The sequence below is a fragment of the Perca flavescens genome, chromosome 24 (genome assembly GCF_004354835.1).
Source record: "Perca flavescens isolate YP-PL-M2 chromosome 24, PFLA_1.0, whole genome shotgun sequence".
Classification (NCBI taxonomy): Eukaryota; Metazoa; Chordata; class Actinopteri; order Perciformes; family Percidae; genus Perca; species Perca flavescens.
This window is the reverse complement of record NC_041354.1, coordinates 9095934-9113562: the sequence shown is the minus strand read 5'-3', so window position 1 is coordinate 9113562 and position 17629 is coordinate 9095934. Positions and strand designations below refer to the sequence as shown.

The following is a 17629-nucleotide window of genomic DNA, read 5'->3' as shown; positions in this document are numbered from 1 at the left end:
CATTCTCTTTACGCCAAATTCTGACTCTACCATCTGAATGTCTCAACAGGAATCGAGACTCATCAGACCAGGCAACATTTTTCCAGTCTTCAATTGTCCAATTTTGGTGCGCTTGTGCAAATTGTAGCCTCATTCTCCCATTTTTAGTGGAGATGAGTGGTACCCGGTGGGCTCTTCTGCTGGTGTAGCCCATCCGCCTCAAGGTTGTGCGTGTTGTGGCTTCACAAATGCTTTGCTGCGTACCTCGGTTGTAACAAGTGGTTATTTGAGTCAAAGTTGATCTTCTATCAGATGGAATCACTCTGCCCATTCTCCTCTGACCTCTAGCATCAACAAGGCATTTTCGCCCCCCAGGACTGCAGCATACTGGATGTTTTTCCTTTTTCAGACCATTCTTTGTAAACCCTAGAAATGGTTGTGCATGAAAATCCCAGTAACTGAGCAGATTGTGAAATATTCAGACCAGCCCGTCTGGCACCAACAATCATGCTACGCTCAAAGTTAGATCACCTTTCTTTCCCATTCTGACATTCAGTTTGGAGTTCAGGAGATTGTCTAGACCTGGACCACACCCCTAAATGCATTGAAGCAGCTGCCATGTGATTAGTTGATTAGATAATTTCATTAATGTGAAATTTAACAGGTGTTCCTTATAATCCTTCCCAACAGTAAATAAGGTTGTTAAAATGAGAACAAAACCCACCATCTACAACATTACAATAAAAGGGCCAGTTTGGATGCGGATATATATATATATATATATATCTTGAGTGTGATGATAGTGACTGATTTGCAATAGTTAAAACACATATGCCTAAAACTGATGCCGTGACAAAATTAACAACGCAGACACAATATTTAAATATATAGATTTTATGTACATTTCATGTGAATGACTAGAAAAGAAACAATGTATTCTTACAAAGGAATGGTTCATATTCCTAAGTTAAATAGTAATTTGATACAAAATTACTATAATAAATAAAACTCATCTCATTGTTTTTTTATTCACACATACCAGTTGTACAAACAATAAATTACAAGTTCAGTGCTGTGTTTCTGTCGTTCAGCGAGAGAGCTTTCCCTACTGGAAGAGTCAGAGTGGGCTGTGTGTCTATGTGTGTATATGTATGGAGTGTGTGTGAGGGTTTCTGAAATTCTGAAAATGCTGGATTATTTCAGTGTGTCTGTCTGTGTACATTTCTGTGTAAATATGGTTGAATACTAACATATATATGAAAGATCTAATCATGGTACAAACATGTCTACATTGTGTAAATAAATCTGAATGTGTGAGGGAAGAAGAGAGAACATTTTGTGAGTGGGAGGTTGACCTGGGTCATGTGTACTATCTGAAAATCTTTCTTATGGGTTGTTTTATCCTGCACAGGTGCCATATGGGTGAGGTTTGCCACACAAAAAAAAATGTTAACAAAATTACATGAAGGGATTTTAAAGTCAGTTTGATATGTAATGTACATTGTCTACACTCTAAATGCATCCTTGCATTAAATAACAACATTAAAGCATGAGTTCACCAAAATTACAAAAAAGCGCATTTCCTTACTTTAACCTAGTGGTATTTAGTGATGCAGATAGTTTTGTTTCGCCTAAAAGAATAGCTTTGACATCATTATTTACTTTCTTGAGAGTTCGACAACAAGATTGATACCACACTCATATACGTATGTACATTCAATGGCTTCTATTCTTTATGCTAAGCTATGCTAAACTTCCTGGTTGGACAGGCCTGAGTGGTATCAATCTTGTCATCTATTTCTTTTGCAAGAAATGAAAGAGTGTATTTGCTAAAATGTCAAACTATTTCTTTAAATCAACGAGCAATATTCAATTGCAGCATCAGTGTCCCCCTTTAGTCATTGGGACTTTTTCTTCAGCACAAAGTAGTTCCAAAGAAATAGTTGATAGTGAGGTCAGTGGATTGTCTAAAGTAACTGAGTCATTGTTTCTGGAGTTTCTGCTGAAACGGTACAAATGTAAAACTCTACCACAAAAACCACAAAGGAAATTCCATCCATCTACTGGGGTGGAGGCACCAGATGGATATCTCAAAACTCGGGTGAATTGATCCTTTAAAATCATTCTGTAGTACTAACTTAATTGTTGTAATGTGGCAAACAACACCCATCAGGGTTGGAAACAGATTAAAACAATAATTTGTGAGATAGAGTTATGAAAAGAAAGAAAAGGAAGAAAGAGTTGAATTGCAAAAGGACATTAATGACTGCATTAGTATCTCCTTTGGGAGTATCCAGGGCACACATTGTCATATTAGCATTACTTTCTAAACAGATAAAACAGACAATAAAAAAACTGATATTGACCGCCACAATAAAACATGAGGGCCGTAAACCTCCCAGCACCAGCTTAATGACTGATACAAATGGAACTGAGAGTGAAAAGGTTCAAGACGTACACATTCATGGTACATACTGTATGTTCTTAAAACACAGACCAGGCACACGCACACACACACGCACACACACACACAAAATCAAGCATTTCCCCAAACCTGTGAGTCATCGTTAACCTCCATAAATGTTAAGGAGTGTCATGGTTACTTTGCCCCTTTGTCAATTTAACTGTTGTAAAGTTTGCCCTCTAAAGGCCACCGTACTTTCCCTTTCCATGCCATCACACCATGCGTCTGTTTCTACGCTGTAGAGGTGACTTGTGTCTTTCTTCCCAAGTTGTTGCGGAGCAGTGAAACCTTTCAAGAACATGAGCACAGAAGTGTCTCAACAGTTTAAGACTGGCTGGATCTAGGATGCAATGCACCATCCATGAACCAAATGTCTGGCTTTACCTATTCATTCTTGGTCATGAAGTCACCCTCCCATGCTGAGGCTTTCTCCTATGCAGAAAGCATCTTTTGGATGTTCTTGACAAAATAGTCAACACTACGGGAAATAGTTTATGATCAGTCTTCCCTTCTTGTGCTGCTTCTTGGTTTTCAGCAGGAGAGTTTAGTCAAATAAAGACACATAGTGCTTATAGTCGGGGAATATGTGTAGACCTGATCCAGGACCATCATACATATGGACATCTCCTGCAACTTGTAGTTTTCTACTTTAAGAGAAGAATATTGGTAGGCAATCAGAAAATAAGGAGACCACCATTTCAGGAATAATGTTGCAGAGATGTACTCAAGTTTGTTAATGAAAAAGACATGCCGTGATTTTACGATTTTACAGACCCTTCTTGGTGTCTTAGCCGTTTCGACGAAGATTGCCGACCATCCAGTGAGTTTGTATGTTCAAAATTCTGATCGTAAAACATTTTACGAGCTGTTTAGTGACTGAAATGTCCAAATAAGGGGAGTAATATGGGACGCAGTATGACGGATGTGAAACAGGACTGCGGTTCGGGCAAAAATGACGATAAGGTGAATAACGAGTGCTTCCCATCATTGGTGCTCTAGTCTCGGACACACTCATGACGAAAGACAAAGGGGTGCGGCTTCTAAATCCCCACAGTGATTAGAACACAGGGAATAGCATAAAAAAACACGACAACAGGCATGCCATTACAGGGCAACACACACTAAGCCTCCAGGGTTTGGAGACTGAAGTAAAGACAATCAGTTACTGTCCATGTGGAAATGACATGCAATTTAAGTCCTTAGCTATGCCAGGGAGATACTTGTCGCTAACATATGGACACTGTCCTCCGTTCTACTTGTGCTCTGCATAGCTACTATGATTCAACCTGATCTCACAGAATTCCGTGAAATGAACACGGCCCCTTCACTCAAAATCGGTAGCAGTTTCACGGAATCGCAAAAGATTCCGTGATGGGCCCACGGAAGAATTCCGCGAAATGAACACGGCCCCTTAAGTTAAGGAAAAGGTTGTGGGTGGGCTTACGTTTCCATGACACGCGGGACAACAACGTGACAGTTGGGTTTAAGAAAACAATAAACGGTTGGATTTAGGAAAAGAACAGGACAGTTACGGTTGGGTTTGGGAAACGTGACACGTGGGACACGATCCCCGGTCTCCTGGGTCAAAGTCCTGTGTTGTTTGACCCATCCACCACCCCAACCAATCTCCCTACGCGGATTTTCGGCCTTTCATATTACTCACTACCGTAGTTGCTCCTAATGCTACGTGTATTGTATATATTACTTTACATTGCCATGGCTTTTCGTGGTGGCCACACGGAATTTTCACACATTCCGTGCCACCACCACGTAATGCGGTGTTAACAGTTCGTGATCATTTCACGGAATTCTGTGAGACCAGGCTGATTCCAGGACATTCCTCTGGCATTTAGTCAATTTAGTCGTGACAATCTGTCTCTGAGTCTCTGTGTATCTGGTCCACGCCCTTTAGCCAACATTCACAGTCCTGTTAAAGGTTCTTCAATTCCTTGGTCCATAGTCCTACATCCAGCACTTAAGACCTTTATCAGATGTACAGATTAAACTTCTTCCAATCAATCGTTTCTTGTCTTACAAATCATTTTTCTTCTCCTGCCGCCTCAACATTTCTTCACCAGACAGTGTTTGAAGGCGGAGGGTCGGGCACCTAACATGCAGCCCTTGGACAGTTTTCCATCCTGGTCCTTACACTGCACTGTCCGGCTCTGCCAGCCAGTGTCACAAGTCCTGGAGCAGGTCATCCAGGATCCCGTTACCCAGTGGGGCCCCGGGGTGGGGGTGGAGGGACCTGGAGCTGTCGGTGGACCTGAGACCAGGACAGGGGAAGTGGAGAAAGATGTAGTGGTGCTACTGGTGGTGGTGGTGGTGGTGGTTCTCGTTGTGGTTGACACCCTTGTAGTGCTCTGTGGAAGGGTCAACTTTGGTTTGGGGATAAGCGGAGCTGATGGCTGCTGTGGGGCTGTTTGGCGCGGCATGAAGAAGCTATAATGAACATCCAGAGGCTTTTTAGCATCTGTTGCTAGAATCTGGACCACCAAGGCTTCTTCGAGGGCCCGGGGACCCATGCTGTGGAGCGACTCGTCCCTTTGGCTCCAGCCGCTGTAGTTAAGCACAGAACCGTTGAGGACGATGATTGTCTCTGAGGTGGAGATGACGAACTTGCCGTTAAGGAGGTACTCGTTGTTGGGCCGTTGGAGGGCCAGGTAGGCGGTGTAGCGGGTCTGGTCCTTGGCCTTGTGCTGACGAACCTTGATGTGGGTGGAGCCTGCAGGGATCTTCACCACGTCAGTGTATCCCTTACTTTTTTGGCAAGAGAGAAAGTAAAAGGGAGGTCAGATCAGCACGCAAGAATGGAAAAATAGAAGCTATTCACTTGTTGGCAAACTGTGACAAATCTTGCAAGTTAGCAACACTCCGCTTGCGAACGCAAAATGGAGGAAATAAGCGAGCCTTGTTGAACAGATCAATCATCACATGTCAGAGATAATGTGAAGAAGCATGCAAGGGGGTGACTGTCTTGGAATATTGTGTTAACGTTTGAAATTTTCATGTTCTTCCCATTCCGCTGACATCACGTGTGTAGCATTATCATTTCAGCATACTGTAAAAGTCCTGAGATATCTCCAGGAAAAAAAGACTAAAAACATTTCTCTAAATTCTGCTTGTGCAAAATTACTATCACTAAACTGAGGCTCCCCTATGATGCATGTGCACAAAAGTAGTTTTTCTTACCTCTTCTTGGTGAAGTTGCCCACAACGCGTATACATCCTGTGCTGTCACCTCCACATATACCACACTTATCAAACTGGAGCTTGGAGCCAATGATGCCGTCACAGCCTGTCCGTACACACTTCCCTTTCACGCATACCGAGCTGCTATAGGGACGACACTCGGTCCCGTCTACCACCTGAAGAAAAACAGTCACAAAATCATTTCCCACATTTGTTTCCATTAAATACAGTGCACACTTCTTTTTTTTTCCACTAACTCACCCTATGAGAGAACACCACATAGTATCCTGTCCTATTTGCTCTGCAGGTCAACTTGCACACATCTTTAGGGAGGACTCCTGCGTACTTAGGCACCCACTCAACAAAGGTCTTCACCCCTTTAGGATCTGTCTGGGGACCGTTGCGCACTTCACATTGCTCCTGCCGGAAACTTTTATCTGAAGAAAAGTTCCATTAAAAGAAATTTGACATGAAAAACTATGTATTTTACATGATAAATAAACATTCGCTTGTATTATTATAATCATGCATGCATTTTCAGGCTGTTAACACTCACTTGATGCTGGACATGGTGTGACGTTGCAGGACCGATAGATGGCTCTCTTCCCCGTGCAGTAGCGCCCGTTGTTACGTGGTGGCGGGTTGTTGCACAGGCGTTGGGCGAACTGCACCCCGCCTCCGCAAGTTCTGGAGCACCCACCCCAAGGACCCCAGGAACTCCAGCTGCCGTGGTTAGACGCCTGGGAGAGAGACGAGAGGATTGAAGAGGAGAGGGAAGATGAAAGAGGAGATAAGAGTTGGGGGAAATGACAGCAGAGGAGAGATCAGAGAGTAGAGAGGGATGAAGGGAAAAGAAAGACAAAAAAAGAGATGAGAGAGAACAATTAGTGCTTATCAGACATGTTGGAAGTCAGAGTGGTTGCTGGCCGAGCCACGTGTCACAGGGAAAGCCCTTTGGAAAGAGATTTGTGATAAAGAAAAATGTGGCATGCATTGTGGTGTGGAAAAGAGACAGAAAAAGAGAGGAAGCTATCCCCATGTGATACAGCCTTTTATTAAGACAGCATGACTGGATCTGTGGTGTAACAGCTCACATGCTTCCCCTGAGGAACAGCCTGAATGAAATTCTTAAAGTACTTATTTTTGTGTTTTTCCAACCGGCGCTACATGAGTCACCCGTGATAAAATATGACTGGATAAGTAGCATTTAACATTTTATGAGACAAAGTTGATTTTATAATCCTGAAGTTCTGGAAAGCTTTTCCACTTAGTTCCACTGCCGAGTCTCTAAAGTACTTCTTTCCACAGTAAAATCCACTTAATCTGCAATCATAATACAAGAAATATACATAGAGGTTAAAAGATTCTGAAGTCTAAAATGGAGGGGCTTAGCGTTTCTCTGAGCAGTAAACTGGCCGTCATAAGAGGCAGTGAAAAACTGAAACGAGTCAGAACTTGGGCCGGATCCACACATGCAGTCTTTTGCCAAAGATCGAGTCAGACCTGTCAAATGTGACAAATAAACACAAAGAATATTCTTTCCCATTCTTTTTGACTCCTCCCCCCCACCACACACACACACACACACACACACACACACACACACACACACACACACACAGAGTGTCGACAGCCGCCAAGAACAGATTCGGTCCTTTAACTCATTAAGGCCAAATTCAATTTAGATCTGTTTAAGCAAGGCCAAGAAAACAAATAGCACAGATCAGCAGTGGAATAAATAAAGCAGACCACACAATGAAGAACCAGTGACAAGTTTTTCTCTTCTTCTCTACTATCTTTTTGCCCTGTCTACTGTATATTACTTTTATTCCTTTTTATGTTTGTCTCTCACAGACAAGTTTGTACAATGTGGAAATGAGTGCTTAAAATATCAGTTTTTGAACTATAAAAAGGAATCTATTTTAGATTTTAGTCCTTTTTTAGTCACCCTCTACCTCTGTGTCCTCCATATAATGATACCACTTACCGAGTAGTGTCTCTTGCGGGTCTTGTCCACACACTTCCCCTGCAGGCAGATGCGTCCCTTCCCGCAGGGCGTTCCCTCCACGGCCGGCAGCTTCTTGGTCAGACACACCATCTGCCCCTGGCGAATCACGGCGCACCACAGGCGAGAACATACGTCCATGCCCGGGCAGACGGTGTACTCAGGGCCGAAGGCCAGGCGACACTGGTGGACGGCGTCGTAGCTCTGCCCAGGGAGCTCCTCAGGGCCCAGCAGGGGCTGGCGAGGAGAGTCTAGAAGACACTCAGCTGTGGCAGGAAAGAAGGAGTAGGGCATTTCAAAAAAACTAAAAAACAAAGGCGCTGCAACCTGCATACTCTTGGCAGGTCTTGGTGTATAAAAGTCTATTTTGGTTTAGACAAATGAGGTCCATATGAGTTGTCAGTTAATTAAAGTGCGGGAGCAGCAGGTACTGTCAAGCTTGAAACAATGCTGTTGCTACATGAATTATGCAAACATGATGTCAACCGACAATGCTTTAGGGCCATAATGAATGGCACGACTTGCTGAAGTATGACTCATCTTGATTTTTCAGCCAAAGATAAAGATAAAAAAAAGGTAATAGGATCGTAAATAACTTCCCATTAGAGATTACAGCTTTGTTTGGAAGTAAACAGCCCTCAGTAAAAGGTACTGTGGGAGAAAAGCCATCACATGTCAAATTCACATGGATGCAATATGTAGATGGAGAAAATAAAACTTTTACTGGCTGGGAAAAGTTCTCACGGTGAAAAGAACTACAGAGCATGGAAGCTTTATTTCCCCCCTGTGCCTTTATTGTTCTGTGTTTTCTCCCACACCCACCGTTGCCGTCGTCAAAGAAGTCTGTGATGGTGGCCGAGGTGCAGCGGCTCCAGGGTTTGGAGGCGTCTATGGAGGTGAGGATGGAGGACATTAGCCGCTTGTCACTGTTCACTCCGAAACGCTCTTCGCAGAACTTGGAGTCGTCATGGGACAAGCCGAGCAGGTGGCCTGAGGCGGGGAGAGAAAGGACAAGATGTACAAAGTGGGTGGAAGGGAGAGAAACAATGAGACTTGTCGCGGGTTTGCACATGCAGCAAGAATGAGAAAAGAAAACAGCTCAGTTATCAGGAGTATGACATCAGACAATACTTTTGTGATATTTATCAGCAAGAGAGATGTGCTGACAGATGTGCATGCCCTGGCCTGTTCATAGCTTTGTGTGTGTGTGTGTGTGTGTGTGTGTGTGTGTGTGTGTGTGTATATCCCATGCCTACCTATCTCATGCGCGACTGTAAACGCAGCGTGAAGCCCGTCGTCCTCGATGACGGCGCAGCTTCTCTCCGGAGAGCAGATGGTGCCGACGTCTGCCATGCCCAGGGTGTCACAGGAGTGGTGGCCACAGAGGTCCTGGACAGAAGAAATGCTCTAAGTTTACATTAATCTGCAAAAAATTGTGGAAAACCTGTTCATTTAAATAGTTTAAAAAAAAAAATTCATCCCAATACTTGTGGAATAAACAGCCTTATTTACAGAAATCCTCTCTTTAAACAGTTACAAATTCAATGTAAACTTTTAAAAACTCCCTGCCTTTCAAACTCTACAACTCCAGTTTGTAACGCAGGCAGTCTGAGATATTCCAGTGAGGTCAGTTGAGTCGTTTTGAACAGGCTGAGCACACAGTATTGATTTTGGTTTTGATTCCCACACACGTCCATGCAGACAAGGCCTCGGGGTGCACTGCTCAGTCCTGCCAATCAGTTAATCGAATTGTTGCATCAGAGTTCACACGCCTGCACATGGGCCTGTGTGCACGTGCATACACACTCACACACACTGCAGCAGAACATGTTTGGAATGCACATGTTCATCCAGGGTACATGGGCACATAAACATATGAAGACAAACATCCATGTGTGTGTGTGTGTGTGTGTGTGTGTGTGTGTGCAGAACAAAAAAGCACACACACACACACACACACACACACACATACACACACACGTCCTGTGGAGAGGATGAATCGCCATGTTAAGTGGTGCTGACAGGCCTGCTCGGTCCTGTGTGAGAGGCTGTCTGGGAGGGTGTTTACCCGTTCCCAGAGGGGCGGGTTTGGAACAAACTGCCTTGTGTTTTTCACTCGCACACTTGACTGACTGGGTGGGACCACCTCTCACAGTCATGCACACACACACACACGCACGCACGCACGCACGCACGCACGCACGCACGCACACACACACACACACACACACACACACACACACACACACACACACACACACACACACACACACACACACAATTATAGGAAGTGAATGTCAATACATGGGTAGATACTTATGGAGCACATATAAATGATGGTACACTCACACTCACATACAGAAAAGAGAAAGAGAGTTCCTGCTTTGCCAGTTGACTGCTGGAGACATTGACTGCTGGAGACATTGACTGCTGGAGACATTGACTGCTGGAGACATTGACTGCTGGAGACATTGACTGCTGGAGACCAAGGGCAAGTCAAACACGCTTGCTGCATGCATGTAAGTTTCTCCTGACTGTTCTATGGGCACACAAGCCAGAGGACACTGGCTTCAGAGAGAGATTTTCATAGTTTTCTCTTTCGCTGTTTCCCACACTCACTTTCCCACCCCGACGTTCTTCACACCTCCCTCCATTCCATTTATTTATTCATTCACCCCCTCCCCGGCTCTATTACGAGAGCTGTTTTTGTTTCCATCTCTCTTGTACAACACGGATTTCAGTGTAACAGGGAACGCGTGGATGAAAAGTAGAAGAATGATAATATCCCGTAAACTCACATCCCTATCTGCGTATTGTTTACTCAGGCCTCTCACACGAGCACAAAAAGAGGGAGGGGAGAGAGAAATACATACAAGAATCAGTCCTTGGGGGGAGGGGAGAAACTATGGAGGGATGCCGGATATTAAAGAGAAGAACTGAGAGAACAAGGAGTTACTGAAATATTGGCAGAAATAACAGGAGAACAGGTGGCAAGCTGGTTGTTAAGGTCAGGAGGCGATCTGTGTGTGTGTGTGTGTGTGTGTGTGTGTGTGTGTGTGTGTGTGTGTGTGTGTGTGTGTGTGTAACAAGAGCACTTGCAATCTAAGCCAAGGCTTGTGTTAAACAAACAGCCAGCCAGACCCAGACACACACACACATGAAAATCCCTCTTGCCAGTGAGTTTAGCTCACTCTGTGTGATGAAGACACCCTGCAGGCAGACTCCAACAGACCTGCTAATCAAAAGCTACCCGCTCTCCATCAGTGACTGGACAGGTCACTAATGATTCGTCACCAGTGATTGACAGATTGTCAAATACTTTCATCTCCACGCTAGATTATACTTAAACTCGATAAATATTGTATTTGTTAAGCCACGCTAGCCACAGAAATCTTTCTGTTTAGTACCTTCAAAGCTGGCAGAACTATTCACAACAAGACGTACGCGAGATCCCAAAAAAAACCACAAGGCTGATTTTGCAAGAATGACAGCTCGGTGCTCAAAGGAAACTTCAGACCATGATCGTAAACACAAGTGCAGTTTAAAGTCACTGATGCATCACAGTGTGAAGAGAGTGTTGTTACCGGGGCAGACTGAACTCTCTTTCTCTCTTTCTCTCTTTCTCTCTCTCTCTCTCTCTCTCTCTCTCTCTCTCCGGCCAGTCGCGTATGTCGACAGACCCGGCACTAGGGTTGAGGATTTGGGATCCAAGAACTGTCTGCAGGTTGTCAACATATACCAGACGAGGTTTAGCACTTGTGAAATATCAAGAACAGTTAAAACAAATAGAGGGGCTAGCTGTGACGGGGGCGAGGCCTGGGAAATGTACACTTTAATGTACAGACAGACACACATATAAATACATGGTGGAAGAGGAGGAAGACAAGTGCACAGGAAAGGGAGGATTCCAAACTATACACTTGTGCACATTCACCGTCCGAGGGAAAATGACATAACTATGTGTTTAACACACATGTGGAGGAAATGGTTTGTTTATACTATACATGCTGTGTCCACATTAGTGTGTAGCTTTAATCATCATTACATAAGAGCCATCTTAGTGTTTCTGCAAACTATTATGGTTTATCAATGGAATCATATGGTCTTAATACAGAATTATCTTCTCGTGATATCAATTTTGTAAACATTTTGGCATGCAAGATATCCTTATTAATGGCATGATATTGATTATTTCAACCTAAACTGGACATTTGAGTTGTATGTTGAAGTTGGGATCAGTATATGTGACAGAACTATCTCAACTCGAGGTCCACTTAGTAGCTTTCATCTGCATTTCACAGTCTCCACGTGGCAGTCAGCTCAATGCCGAAAAATGTAACGGCAAAATGTAAAAAACTAAACAAAATAACGTTTTATAAAGTGCTTATATCTGGCATGTATTGTCACAAATCTGACAGTGGCCTGACCTCAACCCAGGTCAAAAAAAGTCAGCACTTCACTATCACTGGCTTCACAAATACTAAATACTTAAATGGCAGCATACACACACATATGTCAATATCTCTGCAGCTCTCTCTGGCCACCTTACAGTAGGGCTTTGTCCACTGTCCAAGCTCACAACAAGTGAACACAGCCATGCATAACATTTAATGTTCCATGGATACACACTCCGAGTCCCGAGTCCCCTCAATGTGCCCGTTGTTTTGTTCTGGTGCTGGTATGTGTGGAACAGGGTGACACCGCCACACGGGTCAGCTCACTGCGGGTACGGGTGTTGGAGTAATTGGACCCGACCACAAAGAGACGAGTTCCCTCCAACCCTGCGCGCTCCTGATGCCCCCTCCCTCCTCTCTCATCTGGGAACAATGGACTGGTCTGACTTCACAGTCACAAAATCTTCAATGAGCTTCAGTTCTAGGTCAGCGAACCACAATTATCAGGTTCTGCTCCACAGTTGCTCCAAATACGCAGATGAAAAAAGGTTATTTGTTTTCATACATAAACTAATACTTCACACCTCCGACAGTATGATGGAATATTAGGCAGACCACTTCCTGTAACACATCTGAAGTGAATTTACAGAACGTCTAGGTTTGTCTTTTGCTGAGAAAGTCCTGACAAAAAAAGTAACCATGCCTCATATATCAAACATCTTTTTCTTTCCATTTTTAAAATCTAAAATGCAGCATGAAAGGTATGAGGTAACTGAGCCAAATCATTTCCAGATTGGCATTCTGTCAATGGAAACTCTAATGGCTCTAATCTGTTTGGAAAGTGACAGATTTTGTGCAGCTCTTAACATTGTATGGGGGAGCCAGTCTTGCAAAAAACAAAGTGTGGTTCTCTTAAAGAATATAGCAAAACGACCATTTTTTTTCAAGATGTCAGCATCTTCCCATTCCACATTAAGGGTGGAATAAGAGTGAATACAAATGAGTCTGTTTTCCTGCAGTGTTTAGCTGCACTGTAAACAATCCTCAGCCCTGCTCATCTACCCGTTAATGATATACAAGGTAAAATAACAGCAGTAAAAGCACTCAGCAAAAAGACAGACGCCTGAAAATGGCCTTTAATAGTCAAAGAGTTTAAAGGTCAAAGTAATGCAGTGGTTGCTTTCTATGATTTATTAAGGTTGCGACCCTAAAGTGAAGTCATGCAATAGCTGTGTACTTATTCTGCACACAGATTTAGCTGCAAGAAATGCAATAGATAGGGATCAGAAACCCGCCTTGTAATGTTTCTCAGGAGGCCTGTACTGGGTTACAGGGGCCATAGTAGATGATTATATGCTCTGTGTGCGACAGAGTGGGATCACCTGCTTCTTATGCTGACAGGTAACATCCACAGTATGCCCTCCACCTTCAATAGAGAAGTTGAGATGTGTGAGTGCGGCAGGAGACAGGTTTGTGAATAATGCAAGTGCTGCGACAGGTGAGACACAAATTAGGTTCTGACTGATATACTGGTAATATTGGCCTTTTATTAGCTTCTGTTACGATGGAAGTTGGATCTTTTTGTTTCTACGTAGTTTTAGAGGCTTTTCTCCTCTAAAAATAACTAAAATCACATCCAAACTGCAGACTTCAAGTTCTGAAAAGTGTCTAATATAATGATATCAATGATATTACGAGATACAGTCTGAAACTGTGCATAACTGTAAAGCCTTGACATTGACTGCTATGAGATGAAAATACATTTTAAATCAATGGAAAGATACAGAGAGTGGATGGTTTTTTCAGGATGAGCATGAGTATGATGCCTTTAGAGCACTTTTTTTTTTTAAGCCAAGGACGCCTTAACTTAAAGAGAGATGGAGCAGGGACCCCCCTACTAAATATATTGTATAAAATATAGTTGCATATTAAACTGGGCCTACAATAACTTGTAGGGCGGCCTAAAGCATTTATACATGTTTACATAGAATACTAAGCTATTAAAATAGCCTAATAATTGTTGGGATTGTTTTATAATCATGTTTTAATGTTAAACATACACACTTGGGATGAACTGTATCTGTGACTACCTTACATATAGGCCACTAAGCCTATCATCAGTGGGGATTTACATTTGCAAATAATATGTTGGATTCATGTTAAGACTTTTAAATGTTGAATAAACAATAATTTGGAGCCCCCCCTGCATTGACTCTGAGGACCCGGCCCCTCTGTTGTAAATCCCATGCTTTAGAGGTATCTGGATTGCTGTTCGCCGTGACCCTGCCCACCCGGCTGCCAAACCCAACCACCGGAGGATGGCACCGTCTTGCCCGTGCAGGTGTAGTGGCAACAGATGTTAGTATGGAGCCACGACGAGGTGGTTGGCTCACAGGAACTGTGCCACTTTGCCAGCTTGCTGACCTCAGCTATGCACAACCGGCTGCCTTGCCAATGCATGACGCTGCCAACTTGCAGCCGATGCCAGGAGATCCGAGGTAATACCATTGGTGCTTGCTTTTTTTCCGCCCAAGCCACGACAAGACCCTGCATGAGCTGAACACACCGCAACCCAAGGCGAGCTATCCAACTCGTCAAATGGAGCTAAACCACCACACGAAGCCACACCCGGAGAGGTGAAAAATGCATGTAGATCTGATGCTGCCCTGCGGCTTTCGACCAGGCAGGGAGGGAAGAGGAGGAGAGAGAAAGGGACGGTGAAAGAAGGGATAAATGAGTGTGGTCTCGGTAAACGTAGGGCTTCTCACAGGGTGGATGTGTTTGTTTTTCTTACAGCTCCCATCACCAGCTGACAGGCACTGGAAAAGTAGCCTAACTGGGGAAAAATGTGCAGACTGGAGTGATGACAGAGAGAGAGAGAGAGAGAGAGAGAGAGAGAGAGAGAGAGAGAGAGAGAGAGAGAGAGAGAGAGAGAGAGAGGCTGGGATGACTACCTAGTTAACTGCAGTTGCAAGGGAGTTTTAGGGATATTTCTGCAATGCATCAAGCAGCTGATTTCAAACCTCCCTCTCACCCTGGGAAGAATGTGCGTGCGTGGCCGCGGGCACGCGCCTCAGATCACACAGACTTCGAGGCTTTGGGACCGTCAGGGGACTGGGAGGGGGAGGCTAGAGACAGAAGAGCCTGCCTAGAAAAACACCAGGCGCAGGCGAATGGACTTTTACAGACGCTGCGCTGCATTACGCACGAGAGATTCGGCAAAAAGAAGAAACGGAAGGAGAAAGAAAAACGCAAACAAAAGGGGTGGAAATAACCAAGGGCATGTGGGAAGCAGGTTGTTCAGTCTTCACTTCTGATTGACTGTGATGCAAATGGGGATATGGTTTACAGTCGGCCAAAATAAAAAAAGATAGTGTCGCTTACCAACAAGAGGAAAATGCCGTACAATTAGGCAATTACGTTTATAGAATATAAAAAGGGGTGATGTGTGTCAGTTCCTTTTCATGACAGCGTGTGTTTTGCTAAGCTATTTTCAATAAGCCATCCAAGGCTCAATCTGCCAAGTGCTTAGCTGCAGCTGCCACCTCGTGCACCATCAAAATAAAAACAAACCGTGGCGTCACTCCGCCGCCTTGGCATCACACCGGGCCGCTAACCGCCTCTTTCTCCGCAGAGTGTGGGACGGGGAGGGAGGCAGGCGGGAGACTGGCGCCCGCCAGGTGAGAGGAGCGGACAGGTGGAGGTGCGCAAAGAGAGAGAGGGAAGTTTGTTTACCTGCCTGGTGAAGAGGATGGCGGCGTCGTGGTGGTGCTGGTGGTCGTCGTCCAGCGGGTTCTGTTGGTTCTGCCACTTGCAGAAGCTTTTCAGTGTCGCCGCCGCGTTCTTAGACACATCGAGCCCCTTCTCCTTCTCAGCGACCACGGTCACTTTCACCACCGACAGCCGGATGGGGTTCTCGATGCTGGCGTGCCCGTACAGCTTGGACGCGATGGAGGCCAGTGTGAGCAGGTAGTGATTCAGGTCCTTGCCGTATTTCTTGGTCATGGTGTCGTCGGCCACCAGGAGCAGCTCCACGTGCCTGGCGCGAGAGACTGACCTCTTGCTCCGTGTGCCAGGTTCCGGAGCAGCTGCTGCTTTGGCGAACCGGCTCCACCACGTTCGCCCGCGCGCGCCGTGCTCATCTGCGCTCTCCTCCGCGAGTCTCTCTTTGCCCAGTGTCCCCTTCCCGCGACCTCTGTGCCGGCGTTTCCCCGCCGCATGCCTGCGTCCCCTGCGCCCGTCGCGCGTCCCGCAGCTCTCGCGCCCCTCGCGCATGGCCTCGAAGCTGAAACCTTCGCGCGTGAACACGTGGAGCGCGCTCTCCGCGTCTTTGTCGTGCAGGGCACGCACGTCGTGCTCGTGTCCCTTCGCCCTGACGATAGGCGTGATGGAGTAGCGCGCGTGGTCCACGGCGAAGAAGCCCTCGAGACCCCCGCCGCAGAGGTTGAAGACGGCCAGGGACTCCGGGTTGGAGTCCACTGTCCCACGGTACACGCATTCCCGCTGCAAAGGCGCAGGGCTGTCCCCCATCATAGCGAGCACATACTGGGGGCTGAAGTGATGCGACAGCACCGACTCGTCCCGCTCCATGTCCAGCTGAAACCGGCTCCCATCCAGGTACACCAGGTAGCCCACCTTCCCACCTCCGTGGTAAATCCGGTCAATGGTCCGCACGACTCCGTCTGTCCTCCGGGCAGGTGCGAGAAGCGACCCGTTCGCAGGTGGAAGATAGAAACCCTGGAAAGTAGAAAGCCCAGCTCCCAGCTCCAACTCCACGACGCACAGCAACAGTAGCCGAAACCAGAGCATGTCCTCGGCCAGAGCACCAAGGATACGCAACATTGTTCATTCCAACCTGAAGAACATGTATTTATCCACTAAAACAACCCCGGACCGGCCGAAGAGACAACTTTGAGTATTTGTTCCTCCAAAAAGCGCATCCTCTCGGTGTCCGAATCCCCAATGAAAACACACACAAACACACACACACACACACACACACACACACACACACACACACACACAGTAGTAACCAACAGGCGAGCAAACAAAACCATTGAGAGGGGGGGAAAAAATGGAAATGAAAAAGAGCAGCAGAGAGGAAGTGTGTCTAGGCTGGAGAGCACTGAGCTGAACTTGGAGAACAAAAACACAAAGTTTGCTCTTAATAGGACCCGGAGAGAAAAAAGTCCTGCCCCCTTTGCGCTCAATCACCACCCCTCCACCCCCCTCTTCTCTCTCTCCCCCTCTCTGCCTCAAATCAGAGTAAAGTCAAGTGCTGGAGGAGAGGAGAGAAACTTGAACAATGCTGTCACTGGAGTATTTCCCATTGCCTCAGCAAAGAAAGAGGAGCCTGTTAGACTCTGCAAGTCCATCAAAATCCTCATGAAACACCTCGAGAGGCAGAGAAAAAGATGCAAGCAAGAAGCTGAACCTCCAAACAATCACCTCTGGTTATGATTAAATTAGAAAATCTACCTTATCAGTGGCAGTCACCCCCTTCGTCTTTCTCGTTTTCATCAATTTCAGGATATCAACATTACTTGTAGCCAGCATAAAACTATCAGCAAAACAAGTTCCCAAACAGCAACATGT

General features: G+C 45.4%; 1 protein-coding gene across 1 annotated transcript; it reads right to left on the bottom strand.

Annotated features, from left to right (window-relative positions):
- Positions 1-4039: 4039 nt before the first annotated feature.
- Positions 4040-17154, bottom strand: adamts5 (ADAM metallopeptidase with thrombospondin type 1 motif, 5 (aggrecanase-2)). Its single transcript, XM_028572140.1, has 8 exons — positions 15770-17154; positions 8897-9029; positions 8463-8630; positions 7623-7906; positions 6192-6375; positions 5897-6072; positions 5636-5811; positions 4040-5203 (listed from the first exon to the last, which is right to left on the bottom strand). Exons 1-8 carry the CDS (start codon positions 16874-16876, stop codon positions 4504-4506), a joined length of 2928 nt encoding a protein of 975 aa, XP_028427941.1. The 5' UTR covers positions 16877-17154; the 3' UTR covers positions 4040-4503.
- Between the last annotated feature and the right edge of the window lie 475 nt (positions 17155-17629).